Source organism: Arvicola amphibius, chromosome 14 (genome assembly GCF_903992535.2).
Source record: "Arvicola amphibius chromosome 14, mArvAmp1.2, whole genome shotgun sequence".
Taxonomy (NCBI): Eukaryota; Metazoa; Chordata; class Mammalia; order Rodentia; family Cricetidae; genus Arvicola; species Arvicola amphibius.
Window position 1 is genome coordinate 9,615,649 of NC_052060.1, and position 18,202 is coordinate 9,633,850.

The window sequence follows — 18,202 nt, forward strand, 5'->3', positions numbered from 1 at the left end:
CTGGTTGGCCTCATATCAGACAGTGATTCTCAGCATTGAGACATAAAGATTTCTTCATCATGTAAGTCCTGAACTATAAAAGCAAAGGACAAAGAAGTTACATCTGGAACTCAGCTGACCCCACTGGTCCCCTAGCTCAGCCCTGCAGCATCCAGCCATTCACCCCATCATTGGATATGACATCATCCATTTCTAAGCTCCCCATCACCTTACAACGAAAGGAGAGTGCACAGCACACTCTGCCTTTCCGAGCACCCACACACTGCTGGGATGCTCTGCAGAAGCATTTGGCCTTTGAGCAGCAGCCAATCCAAAAGGTGGGGGGAAGGAGGGTGTGAAGGTGTTGCCACCCCTACTCCCATCACCATTATTGCCTGCAGAAGTATCTAGAAGGATGCAAAAGCTGTCCTAGGACAGAGAAAACCCATGGTAACACAGCTTCTTTTGAAAATGTAATTTCACTATGTTATATCCAAAGCTATCCCTTGTCAACTAAAAGGAAACCTATTTGTCTAAAGACCTAGGTACCAATGCTCAAATGGGCCTGCTCCTTGGGTATCCCCCAGGGGGCACCAAAGACCTGTTTCTTCTTTTAGAACGTGGGTGTAAAACATTCTGAGTGCCTCTTGCATGGTATACATGCAGGTTCTGTTGTGCAGGTATGCTAGGATCAAACTGGCTTCTAGGGAGCTGAGCTCTGTACTGTAGCATTAGTTATTTCTCTTGGCCAAATCTAAGACCGTTCTAGGAGTCTGAAGCTGATTCTTGCTGAAAAGCAAATGGCTTTGGTTACATTTCCTCATAGAACCGACAGTATCTAGCTTTTTGGCATTGTCCAAGCTGGCAATAGAGAAAATAATGCTAGCTCCCTGGACTAGGAATTCTGGGCTCACAACGTTCCAAGTACTGCTTCTCTGAGTATCATTTAACCTTCCTGAGTTTATCTGAGAAGTGAAGGAGAAAGATGACCAAAACAGAATACATCAGTACAAGTAATTGGTTTTCCATCAACCACTGGCTCTAGCAAGCAGCTAACAGCATATGCTTAGAGCACACACACTCTTGAAAGGGTCACCATCATGACAACCAAGCTCATAATCCAGTCTGTAGATCATATTTTTATAAAATCCCGATTCCATATTTGTGTTCTTGATTGGGAGTAGAATGATCCACACACGCGTCTCACCTTCTCGAAGTCTCGAAGAGCCTGGGTCTGCACCAGTGGGGGCTTCTCAAATGCTCTCAAGGAGTGTGCCTGTCCAAAGGGCATCTTCTCACTAGTTCTCCAGGTCTGTGACTGAACTGGAGGGCCCCGATCCTTAGTGTCGCTGAGAAAAGCTGGCAACAAAACAGAATAGTACAAAAAAAAGAGTGTATATAAGAAAGGCAGAGAGCTGTTCTAACTGGCACATTCCACACAGGTCACATAGAAAGGATTCACACACAATAACTCTTAGGGAATTTATTACTCATGGTCTCTGGTGAATATTGAGACATAGCTTGTGTGTTCAGGCCTCTTTTTGACATGATGGCTCTCCTCCTCCTCCTCCTCCTCCTCCTCCTCCTCCTCCTCCTCCTCCTCCTCCTCCTCCTCTTCCTCCTAGTTGGCCAAGTGACTTGTGCTGGCCAACAAAACATAAAAATGATGCCATGTGTGTCAGGATGAGGCCTTGCAACATCGCTTTTCTACTCTTGACTCTTAGCAGCTCGACATTCATCACGGTGCAAAGTCAGGCCTTCAGAGCGAGTCTGGCCTCCAGAGCAGCGATGTGTGAACAAATAAGGAATCGGTGCCCCAATCAAACATGACACATGCGGACCACAGATGGGGGCACAGCAGGGGTGACGATCTGAGGTTAAAAAAACATGTAGAAAACTAATCTTTTCCTGGCCAATAGAAGTAAACAATACACCTTTATTCCCAAGCTATTCTTTTTGTGGTAAGAAGACCCACACCGACACAAAGAAATCCAATGACCGTGTGAGAACAAGTAGAGGCATACGAGCCATGGCTAGCCTCGATTTCTGAAAAGTCAGCTAGACACAGGACAAAGCAGTCTTAAGGAATAAGAAACAAACTGTCACGCTGTGGTCTTTTTCTTCCCCCCTCTCCCTCTCTCTCTCTGTCTCCCCCTGCCCCATTTGTACACTTGCCAGAGAACTGTGTCATGGTTTGACTCTTAAATATCCCCTGAAGGCTCATATGCTAAAGGCTCGCTGGCCAGCCTATAGCACTAATGGGAGGTGGAAGCTGGAGCCAATAGAGATCGGTCACTGGGGACAAGGCCTTAAAGAGGTTATGGGGACCCTGGCCCTTTCCCTCTCTCTTTTCTGCTCAGTTGCCATGATGTGGGTGTGTTTCCTCTGCCCTGGGCTCCTGCTGTGAAGAGCTGCATCACCAATGACCAAGTGGGAAACAGAGCCAACCAACCACAGACCGGGACCCCTGAACCCAGGGAAACAGAGCCAACCAACCACAGACCGGGACCCCTAAACCAGGGAAACAGAGCCAACCAACCACAGACAGGGACACCTGAGCCCAGGGAAACAGAGCCAATCAACCACAGACCAGGACCCCTGAACCCAGGGGCCAAAGGGAATCTCCTTTCCAGTTGACCTCCTCAAGTATCATGTCACAGTGACAGAAAGTTGACAGAGAACATAAGGACAGGGGACCAAGTCCTGGCGTGCTCCCATCACCTTCCTAGATTTTTTTCAGGGTCTCAGAAGAGATTTAGATTTATCTGTGTTCAATGGAAAAGGAACTTTGAAGTAAAGGTGAACCAGCAAATTATGAAAGAGAAATGGAAATGTTTACTATTCTGGCAGAGAGACAGACAGACAAACAGACGAGAGAGACAGACAGAGACAGAGAGAGCAAATTGGACGGTGATCTTCTGTCTTTTTCTTTGCTCCACTTTGTCCTGAAAACACCTCATCCAATCTCAGGAGCACATCCTGTCCTGTCTCTGCAAGGAATCTGGGAGAGTACGGAGCAACGGCTGCAGACAACCACTAGGAAGTGGCTCTGATGGGAGGAAGCCCTTTTAAGAGAGAGGAAAATGTAGAAAGAATATTGCAGTATTCGGAGACAAAGAAAAGTCTCCTACAAGGGGGAAGAGGCTGGGGAGGGAACAAGAGACAGAAGAAGAGCATCAGAAAGATGCGGGCGAGAAAGGAGACGGGAGAACAGACGACGCTGGACGGAGGGACTCGGGGCGGCATGGGGTTTCCGGGTTTCTTTCCATTACGTCACTCATTTTCAAGAAGGACAACTGGAAAGGAAATTTGTTTTCAAACTGAACACTCTGTCAGCAGAATCTTTAGTTTTGTAAAATTAACACACTATGGCCTATGTGTTCAGCTAGCCCTGTGCTCGATGGTCCCCGATGCCTGGTTGTCTAGGGGTTTCAAGTACAAGAAAAGGAAAGCCAGTTTTATTGGTGGGGAAATCAGTTGCAGAGAGAGTTTTGTTGCTGTTGCGTTTTGTCTTTGCTGAGGTGCCCACCAAACAGTTGTCCTGTTCATTTGGTAGCACTCTGAGATCATAAATTAACAACGCCATAAAATGATGCCATTGACCCTGAGCAAATGTGATTTTTAAAATCGGATTTGTGGAGAGAGTGATTGCTTTCCTGTTTAGATGACGTTATGGAGGCTACTGAGTGGGGGCACAGATGATACAACAAAGCAAGGCCATACTGCGTGAGGTTGAGGGGGTGAGCTGAGCCTTTACGGCTGGAGTCGGATCCGGACTGCTCACAAGCTGTGCAATTTTAGGCAGATATCTTCATTTTCCTAAATTTCACTGCCTCTGTGGACATGAGGATAATGGCACAGAAATCTCACACTGAAGACAGAAAATAACAGATGGGAGCCTTCCATCCAACGCCTGTCAGTAGTAGGCATTTTGGACATTACCTTTCAATATTTGTCCCAATTCTTGGATTTTTGGTTCAAAGTACAGGGCCTAGACACCCAAAATGTTAAGTATAATACTCTGGGAACTTCTAAACTGAATACACACAGTCAAATATCAGTGTGTGTGTGTGTGTGTGTGTGTGTGTGTGTGTGTGTGTTTTCTAGAAGTTCCAAGCTGGCCAGGATCTTGCTGTCTCAACCTCCGTGGTGCTGGGATTCCAAGTGCACACCACCAAGAGCTTTACCGAATGAGCAGTCTCCTCAGCCATTTGGATGCCAAGTGTCTCAACCTCTCCTGCGCTGGGATCCCAAGTGCACACCAGCTAGGGCTTTACTGACTGAGCAATCTTCTCAGCCACTTGGATTCCCAAGTTTAGGGGATTCTGAGGTCTTTAATTTATTCAAATTAAGGCCTGACTTCTACATGGAGCACACGAACCAGTTACGAAGAAAAGGCAAAACACTTAGCAAGTGAAGGAAATCCTCTGCTTAGGAGCAAGCCTTTGAGAGAAATGTTTCCCAAAAGAAATCTGTCTCAACCAGACTCCAAACATAAGCATGGCATACTTTCTCATATATGAAGACCCTATAGTTTAATTTTTATATGTTTCTATGAGTGTGAGTACGGATTCTAGAACTGGAAAAGAGACTGAGAGGAAGGCGGGTAAGTGGGTAGTTGCAGTGTGTGTGTGGCAATAAAGCTGGAATTGGGGCCTCTAGAAGAAGAGGGGACAAAAGGAGGGGAAAGGAGGACAAGGGAGGAGATGAAGCAAAGACAAAGTATACATAAAAATGCTAGTATAAAACACATCACTTCGTATATTTGTTTAAATTAAAAAGAGTCAGTGTGATAGCACATGCCTTCAGTCCTAGCACTTAGGAGACAGAGCAGGCAAATCTAGTCTGGCTAGTTCAAGGCTAGTCTGGTCTACAGAGCCAGTCACAGGATGACTAGGGTTACATAAAGAAACCCTGTCTTGAAGGGGAGAGAGAGAGAGAGAGAGAGTTGTCCGTACTTTGATTTTACAATGAAAACAACCCTAGGTGCCACATGTGCAATAGTGTGTGTGCTATAATTATGATGACATTAATAAGAATAGTTTAGGAAGTGCTTATTTCTAGACAAGAATTCTGACCATTTAATCTTACCTCTGAGAGTGACATCATTACTACACCCATTCTAATGAGGCATCAGGGTAGAAATTTCATTTTAATGGCAAAATTTACTGTGTGCATTTGCAATAGACTTTAATCTTGCAATCCTAGCCTTATTAAAGTATGAAGAATTCACAGAAGTATTTCTGTGATGATTGACTGTAGTGTGCCACTTCCTAGCACATACAAATTACACACAGTATAAAATTCCCCACTGGGGAATTCCACCTGGGGGGATTATATGCTACACTGGTGTGTGCAAATTTGGAAATCTATAAAAATTTGAGGAAACTCCCATTGGGAATTGATTTGAGGGAACAGCAGGAAACAGCGACGTTAAAGGGCACAGCCCGTGCCACCCTTACCTGCTGCACTGTTTGCTCTGGGTACCATCTCCCCATCATCTTCTCCAAAATAATGTCTGCCAAAAAAAAATAGACGTTAATGAATGAGTTACACACCACAAGGCTCCTACTCCTGAGGTACAAGGCATCTTGTTCTCATCCATCCTTCACTAGCGCCCAATAAACTCTTGCATGTACTAACTGCTATTGTAGTCAACAAGGGCATAGAGAACTTAATGGGTTTAAGGGCTTGGTGAAAGGGACCTTCAGAGCTAGTTAAGGAGGACAGGAGCCAGATGAAGAATGGGAGCAAAACAATATTCTATCAGGAGGCAACAGCGAGTATCAGAAGTCAAGGACATCCCTGATGTGGTAGAGGAATATATGTAGCCAATCTGCAACTAGACAAAGCTGAACCTTCTTAGAGAATAAACAATAACGAAGGATAGAATACTTGGATTTTAGATAGGCTGTTCTAGGTTCTGGGTGAGGCTGTGTGGAATGAGAGGAAAAAAAAAAACAGTGTTCTAATTTGCCCCTCGACTTCTGTGGTAGTGACCAAAACAATTTGGGGAGGAAAAGGTTCATTTCAGTTTATACTCCCAGGGAACAGTTCAACTCCAAGGGAATTCTAGAAGGAACTCAAGCCAGGAACTTGGAGCAGAAATCATAAAGGAGGGCTGTTTGCTGGCTGGCTGGCTCCTCGTGCCCTGGTGTTCAGTCAGACTAGGGTTGGAACCGCCCACAGGGGGCTGAACCCTTCCACATCATCAACAACCAGGACAATTCCCCAGCGTCTCGGCCACAGGCCAATCTGGTCTGAGACTCCCTCTTCGAGATGACTCTTAGATGTGTCATTGAGAGGAACACTAACCAAGGGCATACAGGGGGCATCTGTCGCTCAAGTAAGATGTGAGGGTTTAAACCAGGAAAAAGACAGTGAAGGAAGAAAAAAAAAAAAAAACTTTAATGTTTAGGAAATAGACTTGACACAGTGGGGGCTGGGAACATAGCTGAGTTTTATAGCATGTATCAAACTGTAGATTTGCTCCCAGCACCCATGAGCAGAGTGTGGTGGCTCCTGCCTGTAATCATAGCACTCAGAAGGCGGCAGTTGGAGGGTCAGAAGTACAAGGCTCTCTGCAACTGCAAAGGAAGTTCAAAGCAAACTTGGGCTATATAGGATCCAACCTCAAATACAGAAAAAAAAATTGACACAAAGATTTTTTAAAAGCAAAGTCTATTCATGGAAATGTTCGTAATGGCATGATCCAGGAGCCGGGACTTTATCTGCAAAGAACAGACACGCACTAACATCCTTTACACAGAGAGGGCAAAGATCACAGAGATCAATCAATAAGTTGCCCAACACCTACATGTTGTCAGGTGCTGTGTTTTGTTTGAGTTTTTGATTTGAGGGACTTTAGGCAGCACTGGAGATGGAGCGCTGGGGCCAGGGCTTCCTGCCTGCTGAGGGTGTTTGTGTGCCAGGCCCCTTTTCCCTCTGAGAGGAATCTGGGCCTCACTCATGCTAGGCCAATGGACCACATGCACAGCCCTCGCAACAAGGTTTTAAACATTGTTATGCCAGTAATAATAATAATGATCAGTAATAATAATGATAATTATGATGATGATCCAGAGGACCAGGGATGTAGCCTGAGAACAGAGCTCATATCTAACATGAGCAGAGCCTAGGTACTGCTTGAAGCTTCCCAAATGTAGCAGTGAGCAAGACAGGCAACAATATCTCTGTAGTCACGGGACTCACAGCGAGAGAAAATAAGTAAAATGTATAGGATGGCACAAGTTCTATAAAAGGCTGAGTTGTAAACTGAGGCTATGACCACGCTGAGGTATGGTTGGGGGTGTGCTTTTATTGTAGATATGAGGGAGAGTACAGCCAGAAGCATCTGGAAGAGTCCAGAACAGGGAGAGAAAAAAATGATAGGCTAAACATGGCCAGCAGAGAGGGGAGGAGGGGAGAGAGAGAGGAAGACTAAGAAAGTAGAGGACCAAGAGAGCACCTAGCCAAAATAGTAGGGTCCTATCTAAGGGAATGAGGAACTGGGGGAGCTCATGAGCTGGAGAAGTATTTAGGGTAGGAGGTGGGGTGGGAAGGGCTGAAATAGTCCCATGTACTTAGGATGCTGAGAGAGCCTGGAGCCAGCATTTTCACTGAGGCACCCAGACAGCCATTTGTCCCTGCTGACAGTGGTAAGAACTTGGCTCCTTTGGTAAAGGAGAACTAAAGGTGCACTTTAGGGGGAGTAGGGTTTCTTTGGACCAGACAGTGAGGACACAGAGAAAGTGGGTATAGAGAAGGGCTAGAGGTAAGCAGAGGCAGGAGACTGCTGCTTTTGGTGGACAAGACTGCTCTGTGGAACAGTGGGTAGCTCTGGGGGTCTGTGAGAAGACTTCTCTAAGCTGATAGCATCAAAGGCAAAGCCCTCCAGAGGGAGCAACTGGAATGCAGGACAAACAGCAAGGAGGGCAGTGTGCTGAGCAGACGTGGCGGGGAGGGAGGTGAGAGGGTTGCATGGTGTGGGTGGCGGGGGGCGTTAAGCTGCTGCGGGTTTTATGAATCAGAAAGATGAGTGGCTAATGGTTTTAAGTGGATGCTGGCTACTGCTCTGACAGACTGGGTGGGCACATGAATACGGCAGGGATAGCGATGGCTGCCATTACTCTGCAGAGAGATGCTTTGATATTGAACTTACTTATCCTATAAGCTTTGGGGTATCCCCAGACAGTGGTGGCCAAAAAGAACTCAGCAGACAATGTGCTACAGGGCCTCTGCTTTTAAAAGCCAGACAACTATCCCAGGGAGACAAAGGGGAATCTGGCATTCGTTTGGAAATTGATGTTTGCCTCAGGGATAGAGTCACATAAATCTTCACTCCGTTAACCAGACGGACATGAAAGGGTCGAACATGACACATTTGGAATTCACACAATTTTTTTTTAATCAAGTCAATTACATCTTTGAGTGTTTACTTCTCTCTCTTTTTTTAAAATCTATTTATTACATATACAGTGTTCTGCCTGCATGTTTTGCCTGCAGGCTAGAAGAGGGCATGAGATCTCATTACAGATGGTTGTGAGCCACCATGTGGTTGCTGGGAATTGAACTCAGGACCTCTGGAAGAACAGCCAGTGCTCTTAACCTCTGAGCCATCTCTCCAGCCCTGCACACAATTCTTTACTAACCAAAAGTAGACCACCAGCTTCCGGCTCCCCAGCCCTCTGACTTTTTTTCATTCTTATTAAAAAATCTCCCTGTGAACCACACCATGGAAGAAATGGCTGCAAGCAGCACTTTTAGGTTCCCTCCTGTTTGAGTGATGCTCAGAGAAGATGTCACAACTAGTCAGGAAAACCACGGCTTGAATGTGTGTAAGGGGAAATTGACAGTTATCCATGCTGCTCTCTGAGCATGCGTGCTCAGCCCAGAAAGGTGGCTGCCCATCTGCCTTCAGAAACACAGTCAACCCTCAGGCCAAAGCTACTCATCCGACACTGTTTCATTCGATCTCCACCCGGGTGACCCACTTCCACATTCCCTGGAAAAATAGAAGGTGCCTGCCTCTTCACACAGGGGGTAAATCCCCCCACCCCCGCCATAGGACCGACAAGTCATTTCCAGCTTGCCACAGCCCTGCCCCCGCTCCCTGGTCCATCCCAGGTTCCTGAAGCTGCTGCCCTGGTACAGACAAAGAGCTACCAGGGTTTCGCTTCTGTTTTAAGACACATGCGAAATCGCTCGGCTTCAACACCCAACCCACTATTTTATGTGGAAAGTCGCTAGCTTGCTTGTGTACCATGTGTACCTCTCTGAGCTTTTCTTTCCTCAAATGTTCACCCAAGCAGAATATGTGTTTCTATGCCCTTATATTAATTATAGATTCTATTGTCAGGGTTTAGATCTGGAATGCCCCTCATCCCCCGCAAAGACTCCAGTGGGTGGTGGCCAGAGGTGACAGAGACTGTCGGGGGTGCAACTTTGGTTAAGGAAGTAAGTCACTGTGCATATATTTTGTTCCCATCCCTCCTTCACTCTTTCCTGCTTCCTGGGCACCAAGAGGGAGGCAGCCTTCCCCTCTCACGCCCTCATTCTGTGATGTTCTGTTTCACCAGAGGTCCCTGGTAGAGCCAGTAACCACAGACAAAACCTCAGATCGATAAACCCAACTAAACCTTTCCTCCTTCAAGTCATTTCTGGTGAACATTTTGTCCCAGTGACCGGACACTGACGGAGACAAAAATCTAACAACAAAACTCATCTGAGGGCTTTTCAGGGAGCTGAGGTTCTCTCCAGACATGATCTTGCTCAATCCTCCTTGCTCAACAGAGTCCAGATTACAGAGCAGGGGCAGGTTGTAACAAAGCAAGGTCTCAACCCTCCTGGGTGCCTCACCTTCCCCCACCCACACATGCGTGCTCAGCTTGCTGCCTGCCATGTGGACCGATAACTGGAAGGATGGAGAGGTCAGATTAGACAGGACTGAGCTAAAAGGCATACTCGTCATCTCTCAGGAGAGTTTTTAAAAATCACTTTAGCTCTGTTAATGGCTCAAGTTCGCTCTCTTAATGCCAGGCAGGAGGCACTCTCCACTGCTGGAAAAGGTTGGGAAGGAATTTGATGCTTCCCCAGGGAAGGAAGGGACCCGTAGGGAAACCCTGAGTGTTAGAGGGCTGCCATTTATGACATCTGATAAACCCAAGTGCAAAGAGAATTGAGGGAGTGTAGACAGACTCCAAACCTGTACACACGCGCATGCGCTCGCACACATGCACACACACACACACACACACACACACACACACACACGCATGCATGCACATACACACGCCAAATGATACTCTGGTATATTCTTCTGCTTTAGCCAAGACTGAAAAAAATACGCGTATCCCTTGTCCTAGTTTCTCAAATTATTTAACTGTATTTAGATTTAAAAAACAAAATTAAACATGAGTCCACAAGTGACTCCGAACACTAATACACTGCTCACCAGGGCACTAACAGCTCTCCCACACAGGCGTCTGTATATATATTCATTCCCTCACGATGCTTTACCTTTTCAAAAGAAATTTCAAAATTTCAAAAAGAATTTTCCTGTATAAACGAGGAATAGCCCTCGCCTTCTCTTTCTCCCTAGAATTATTAATTCTTTTAGAAACAAAACGATTCTACAAAAATTGTGTGTGCTAGCGCTCTTGTCAAGACAACGTTCTGTTGGATTGGAAGAACCAAGAGTCTCGGAGCACAGCTTACTCACAAGCTGCCCGCTTGCTTGATTTCTTCATGCCATCCGCCCATGTTCTCTGCGTCAGCTGATACGTAGCTGGCACGATACTAGATTCAAGCCACACATTGATCCTTCATATCTCACACGCTGGCTTTTCCTCTAGTTTTCCCGAGGTGATGTAATGGCTACTCTCTGAAAACCATCTGCTGCTCCCTGTCACTCTAATGCTGACGGGCTGACTGATGGCTCTTTCCGGTCATTTCCGGGAATAGTAGTTTCATTTACCCTAAGGAACATCCAGGACATTAGAGTATGCTTTGATTGAACACAGCTTCTTTGAAGATCCAACACTGCATTGACCCCGTAGTCTAGTTTCTCATGATACTGGGGAGCAAGGCCAAGGCTTCGACCCCACAGTGGAAGCTGCTGCAGTATTTCCCACAGGGCAGAGAGACTCTATTTTGCAAACTGCGCTCTTGGTACCATCGTCTTCAAATTCCACCGAGTTTTCAGAGTGAAAGGAGTCGGTATCAGTTACCCATCAGCTTCAATAACTAGTCCCTTAATATATGAGGTAATTATATCTTAGGACCAAGATTGTCTCCAAAACCACTTTGAGGGGTTATGTCAGTCTAGCTCCGTCATTTTCTTCTTCAGTCTTACGAATTAGAATAATTAATCTAGGGCTGCATTTTCTTCTTATATGAGTGGAATCCCCCCACCCAATGTGATTATTCTCATGCTCCTTCCCCAGACCATAGGCTTGGAGGAAGTTCTGAGCATCGTCCTAGGCCCCACCACCTTGCTTAGCATCTCCAAGCTGAAGGACCAAGGCTAGGTTCTCTGTATTTCCAGTTTGTTTCTATAAACACATTTCAGAAGCAGAAGAGTAATATGTTTGAGCAGAATGCAGAGCAGCAACCTGGAACTTAATTGCTATTGCTATGCTATCTTTCTATAGGAATCTCTGTGTGTTGGTGTATATGGCTTGTGCACATGTGTGTGCATGCATGTGGAGGTCAGAGTTCAACATCAGATGTTTTCCTCTATTTCCTCCTATCTTTTTTTTAAATATTTATTTATTTATTACATATACAATATTCTTTCTGTGTGTATGACCACAGACCAGAAGAGGGCACCAGACTCCACTACAGATGGTTGTGAGCCACCATGTGGTTGACTGGGAATTGAACTCAAGACCTTTGGAAGAGCAGGCAATGCTCTTAACCTCTGAGCTATCTCTCCAGCCCCTCCTCCTATCTTTTTTGAGGGAAGGAGCTGGGGACAGGGCCTCTTAGTGAAACTGGATCTTGCTGGTTTGTTTAGCTATACTGTCTGGCTAGGAAGTCCCAGGAATCCTCCTGTCTTTGCCTGTCCAGCTGGAATTACAGACACATGCCATGCCTCCACACCTGGCTTTTACATGAGCATTGGAGATTGACCTAAGGTCCTCATGGTTGCATGGAAAGCATTTTACCAATGGAGTCACCTCCTCAGTCCTGCATTTAGAGTTTCCAACTTTATAAACATTTATGGAGAAGTTCTTTGCATGCAAGGCACTGGAAATAAAAATTATGGATCTTGCCATCCCATAATAGATTCAGAGAGGAAGACACATGGTTCAAAGAGGTAATTGTGAAAACAATGTATGTGAAGGAATTTCAGAACATAGGTGAGGCAGTAATATAGTCTTCAAAGAGGTGGAGGTCTTGGAACCTTATAGAAAGCCGAGAACTTTGACTGAATCTAGATCTTAAAGGACGGCTGTAAGTATACGCAAAGCAACGTGAGAAAGGTCTAAAGACAGGAAGATGAATGGTGGGCTCAGTATAGTCATAAATGGCTCTCTAGGACTCATCCCCGTCCATGTGTTACCTTTCCTTCTCCCACCCTCTCAGACAGAAAGCTCTTGGTGTCCCTCCTCAACAGGATCTTTACTGACCTCTTCGAGAGCTGGTATGGTTTGGACCCCCAAGGCCTGAGAAAGGTCAGTGTGCCTTGGTCACCAGCATATGGCACTTTTGGGAAGTGGGGCCTGGTGGAAGAGAGTAGCTCTCCCATGTGCCATTGATGGGTACAATAAGACCTCACCCCCTTTCTCTCCTTGCTTCATAAACACCATACAGTGAGCGAATTTTCTCTATCACATTCTCTTGCCATCACCACAGGCCTCAAGCCCCAAAATAACCGCAGACTGAAATTACTGAAGCTGGAGCCAAAGTATCCCTTCCTTTTTAAAAGGCTGTTTAGCTCAGATACGTTGTTAAAACAACACAAAGTGACTAACACAGAAAACTGGTACAGGGAGTGGGGTTGTTGATGTCATAATGTCTGATGATGTGGCTCAGATGCCTTGGAGCAATTCTCATGAGAGCTCAGATCAGAATGCCGTTAGGAATGCAATCTGTAAGGTATGGGCTGGGGAGGCTCCAGGCAGAAATAAAAACTCTTGGGATTAGCGCGCACACATCCTCATTGTGTTCTGTCAGCCAATAGGCCTGCATTTCATCACTGCCCTGAGACTCTGGGAAGCTGAGTTTAAAAGTTTCATTCACTTGGTGGGTAGATGTCAAGGTAGTGCAGTTTTCTTGCTGTGGTGTGGGTACCGCTGGCTGCTTTTACCAAGGTTTACAACGTGAACTGGGAACCAAAAAAACAAAAAGCTCAAAAAGATCTGTAATCTTTATAGCTGTCCAGAGAAAGAATGCAGTCAAAGTTATAAAACATTCCTGAAACTGTAAGTCACACTCAACCTTTCTTGCTAGGAAGTTGATACATCTCAAGTATTTTTTTATAGTGTCAAATATCCAATGTAAACTTTGAAAAATCATTTAGTAATACTGTCAATAGGAGAGGATCAGCATGATATTTTGTACTACTGTAAAATTGCCTATAAATATAAACTAGGAAACAAGGCTTAGAGAAAGGTTGGAGGCTGGGGGTGGGGAAATTAAAAAAAACACACACAAGTGTCTTAGTCACTGTTCCAGTGCTGTGCAGAGACACCATAACCATGGCAACACTTACAAAGGAAAACATTTAACTGGGGCTGGCTTATAGTTCAGAGGTCTAGCCCATTATTATCATGGCTTGAAGCATGGTGGCCTGCAGACAGACATGGTGCTGGAGACATAACTGAGGGTTTTACCTCCCAATCCCTGGGCATCAGGAAGAGAGAGGCACTGAGACTGGCTAGAGCATTTGAAAATCTCAGTGCCCACCCCCAGTGACTTACTTCCTCCAACAAGGCCACACCTACTCCGATAAGGTCACATTTCCTAATAGGGTCACTCACTGGTGACCAAGAAAACAAATCTATGAACCTACGGGGCCATTCTTACTCCACCCACCACAGTGAGTAAGTGTTCTTTCCTAGTTTACCAAAAGATTCTTTAAAAATGGGAAATGTGGGGTTTTTTTGTTGGTTAGAATTTTGTTTTGTTTTGTTGGGCAGGTCGGCTTACTTTGAGACAGGATCTCTCTTTGTGGCTCTGGCTGTCCTGGAACTCATTCTGGAAGCCAGGCTGGTCTCAAACTCATGGAGTTCCTCCTGCCTCTCCCTTCCAAGTGCACCACTACACCTGGCTTGGAAAATGTGTTTTGACTTCCGCTGTTCGTCCTAATTAATGGTCTAAATGACCTACATTAAAGATGAAATAGTTCAGCGTTAGGCTCAGGGTGGGTTTTTAGACAGAGTCTTGTAGTGTGACAGGAAATTTGCTGATTTTTGCTGCTTACTGAAGACTCCACAGTATTTAGGTATCATACATTCTGCCCTACTGTTCATGTTGTTAAGAAGGTTTAAGCCTCCTTTGAGAGGCAGGGGAGATGGCTCTGCAGTTAAAAGCAGTTGTTGCTCTTCCAGAGGACCCAGGATCAGTTCCCAGAATCCACATAGTAGTTCACAACTATCTATAACTCCATTTCCAGGATGTCTGGAACCCCCATCTGACCACCATGGGCACCATTCATGCAGGCAAAACATTTATAAACATAAACTAAAATAAAATAAATCTAAAAACAGAGACTCCTTTGATATGACTTGCTAGATTCTGTCTGGATCAAGTAGAAGGAATTTCCTAAAGGTCAATTTTTCACATTTTTATTTATACCTACATTAAATCTGTCAAATACAAAATGGCTAGAAGTAAAAAAAAATTATAGCCTGGGTTTGTTTTTTTTTTTTTTTTAACACATGTGATGTTCGGGCCCTGATAATTTATAAATGACAGGACTTCACAAATAGGCTTACCTTGAATACAGACATCTATAGGTAAGATTTTTTTTAAACTTCCTTTGCATAGCTTTCCAAAGCAATACATTTTCTTACAGTGAAACGCTGCTCAATGACCATGATAATTACCATGATGAACCATCACACCCATCATCCACACTGCCTCCTAGTTTACAGAATGAATGTCTTATACTTTGCAGGCACTATTCAATACTATCCTGTAACATAGACAAGTCTTCCTCTGGTTCTACAGGTGAGGAAGGGGCCTGGAAAGGGAGATGCTCTATATAGCATCACACTGAAACATGAACTTGACAAATGAATTGGTATCACTCCAGACCTATAAAAAATATATAACATAAACATGAATTTATTTCATTTTCCATAATGCGTATCTGAGCGTGGGTTTGTGCACATGAGTGTAGGTATCCATAGAGGCCAGAAGAGGGTATCAGATCCCCTGGATCTAGAATTACAAGTGGTTGTTGGTGTGGGACAATGGTCTGTATTCTGTCAATTATATTTTAAATAAAAGCTGATTGGCCAGTAGCCAGCCTGGAAGTATAGACAGGACATCCAGACAGGAAATAGAGGTGGGTCAATGAGAACAGGAGAATTCTGGGAAGAAGGAAGTTCCTTCTGCAGTGTGACCCAGCCGCAGAAGAAGCAAGATGTGACTGCATCGATGAAAAAGGTACTGAGCCACGTGGCTAACATAGACAAGAATAATGGGCTAATATAAGTTATAAGAGTTAATAAGAAGCCTGACTTAATGGGCCAATCAGTTTATAACTAATGTAGACTTCTGTGCGATTTCTTTGGGACTTAATGACTGTGGGAGCCAGGCAGGACAGAAAAGAAACCCCTACAACAGGTTGAGGGCCAATTAATATAGGTGATGGAATCAGAATTTGTGTTGTTTGCAGGAAAAGCAAGTGCTCTAAACCACTAAGCCATCTCTCTAACCATTTCAGACCTTTTTCCTTCCCATACAGACTACCCTATTTATATCCATGCATAAACGCTTCCTTTGTGCCTGCCTTAAGTCCAGTGATTTGAATCCCGAGAAACTAAGAGAAAGGCGAGGTGAGCTACCCGCTGTGCCAAGAAGATATGATGGAGACTCAGAATAAATGTGTTTCTTGGGATAACAATTTCTCCATGAAATACAGCTCCCACTTGCATGCGGGAGTGCTGGTCTAACACATGCTACGCTACGGGAAATCCTGAAGGAGAAGTTCTGAGAATGACTTAAACAAGTCCTATCCTGAAAAGTGTCTCTAACCAGTTTTCTCCAGAGTATCTTCCCCAAGCTCCGAGATGACAGCACTGGGTCCTGTCCCCTATAGTCCTCGTGCAAAAGGGCACAAGACATGATGGAAACAGACTTAATCAAAGGGGAAAGATTATTTGTGAACATCTTCTGAGACCACATCTCTGGTCCCCTTTCCACGGCTACATAATCCTACCCCATGGTGCGGCTCAGGAATCACAAGAAGGGACATTCAAGTGCAGATGGCGTAGGAGCCACGGAGGCAGAGCATAGCACTGCTGTGGAATAAGCACAGTGAGGTCATCATTTTTCTCATCCCCAGACCCATCATTATAACCTCTGCAAGTGAGGATGCTGAACTGGCAAAGCCCCTCAGAACACGCAGGGCGTTATGGAGAGCGCCCCAACATGTTAAGCATGGACTGACTTGCACTGACTCGGAAGCATCCACTTCTCCCCAGCACAGGCTGCAGTTACAGCCTTCACCTCATACAGTCTGTCCATGAAAGTGCCCATGACCAGATGCCTCTCCGGCAGGCAGTCTCTGGAGTGCTCACCAGCAACTTCAATGAGCTGCAAGCACCTTTTACAGCTAGTGCAACTGCATGTCTGCAACAAATGTCTCTCTGCCTCTCTGTCTCTCTGTCTCTCTCTCTCTCTCTCTCTCTCTCTCTCTCTCTCTCTCTCTCTCTCTCTCTCTCTCTCTCTCCTCTCTCTCTCTCACACACACACACACACACATCTGTCTAGCTCACTAAGCCTTTCTCCCTTAAGGAAGCTATTTTTTTTTAATGCCTCCACCTGTTGCAGCTCAGGGAAATGATTTAGGACTGCAGAAGAAGGCAAAGGCCTTTCCGGTGATTATTTTCCTCACCTTGCCTTATAAGGCCGTCAGACATTCAGCTCTCTAGTAATCGCCTCTGGCTCCCTGGGATCAGCAAAGAGACAGGTGAGACATCTGTGCATCTTTGGAAAGATGTGTGAAAACCTGCTGGCTTTGGCTTCGGCCAGATCACCAGGACGACGCAGGGTGGCTCTACACTTCCAGAACCTGTCTTTTGACTTCTACTTCAGGTCTTGCCAGAGCATTCTGAGGTCTTCCTTTGTCCTCAATGACTAATATTCCCAGGGCCTGGGCTATGCTGAGGCAATTGGCTCAATCTACCTGTACTGGGTGTCAAGAGATTCGTGATTTGTTCCCTTTCTTCTTAGTTTTGATTCATACAATCTTTCATTATTTAATTTATCTGTCTATCTTTAATGGTTTTTAAAAAGCTACAAGTTCCTTATGAATTTTTTTGAAAATTATAGAAAAGTAAAAGTCATTTCTTAAATGTCATTACATAGAGATCACTTTTAAAAAGATTTCTGTTACTTTCAATTGCTCTTCAGTTTTGCTTTTGTGAATTCTATAAATGAGAAACCGCATTGATCTCCACCTTGGTTGCTTTTAATTTTACATTCATGTGCATACACGCATCTTTGTGTATGCGTGTGTACATACATATGTACACCCACATATTGTGTGTGTGTGTGTGTGTGTGTGTGTGTGTGTGTATGTACACCATGGCATACATGTAGAGACCAGCAGACAGCTTGCAGGAGTTGGCTCCCTCCTGCCACCAATGAGTTCAAAAGTAGAACTTAGGTCATCAGACTGAGCAGCATATGCCTTCCTCTACCCTCTGAACCAACTCTCCCACCCTTGCTTGTATTTTCATATTAAATACGTATTAAAAATAAAAGGTTGTAAAGAGGTGGCTCAGCTGGAGAGGTGGCTCAGCAATCAGGGATGCTTACTGTTTCTTCAGAAGACTTAGATTCAATTCCCAACACCCTCATGACTGTCTATAATTCCAGTTCCAGGGGATCCAATGCCCTCTCTGGCCTCCACAGACACCAGGCACACGTATGGTGCACAGACACTCATGTGGGCAAAACACCATGTACAGAAAATAAGATTAAAAAAAATAATGTTTCGAGAGATACTGTTTCACAGAAAGAGTTCAGGAAGGTGGGGGAAAGG

General features: G+C 45.0%; 1 protein-coding gene across 3 annotated transcripts in view; it reads right to left on the reverse strand.

The window, feature by feature from the left end:
- LOC119800732 (myomegalin-like) overlaps positions 1-18,202 on the reverse strand; it is a 184,366-nt gene that overhangs the window by 157,819 nt on the left and 8,345 nt on the right. For all 3 annotated transcript variants that reach the window (XM_038310930.1, XM_038310929.1, XM_038310932.1), the window contains exons 2-3: positions 5,442-5,497; positions 1,187-1,338 (exon numbers count right to left, since the gene is read on the reverse strand). In XM_038310930.1, coding sequence (XP_038166858.1) covers positions 1,187-1,338; positions 5,442-5,497 — 208 coding nt within the window. The remainder of the gene's footprint in view (positions 1-1,186; positions 1,339-5,441; positions 5,498-18,202) is intronic.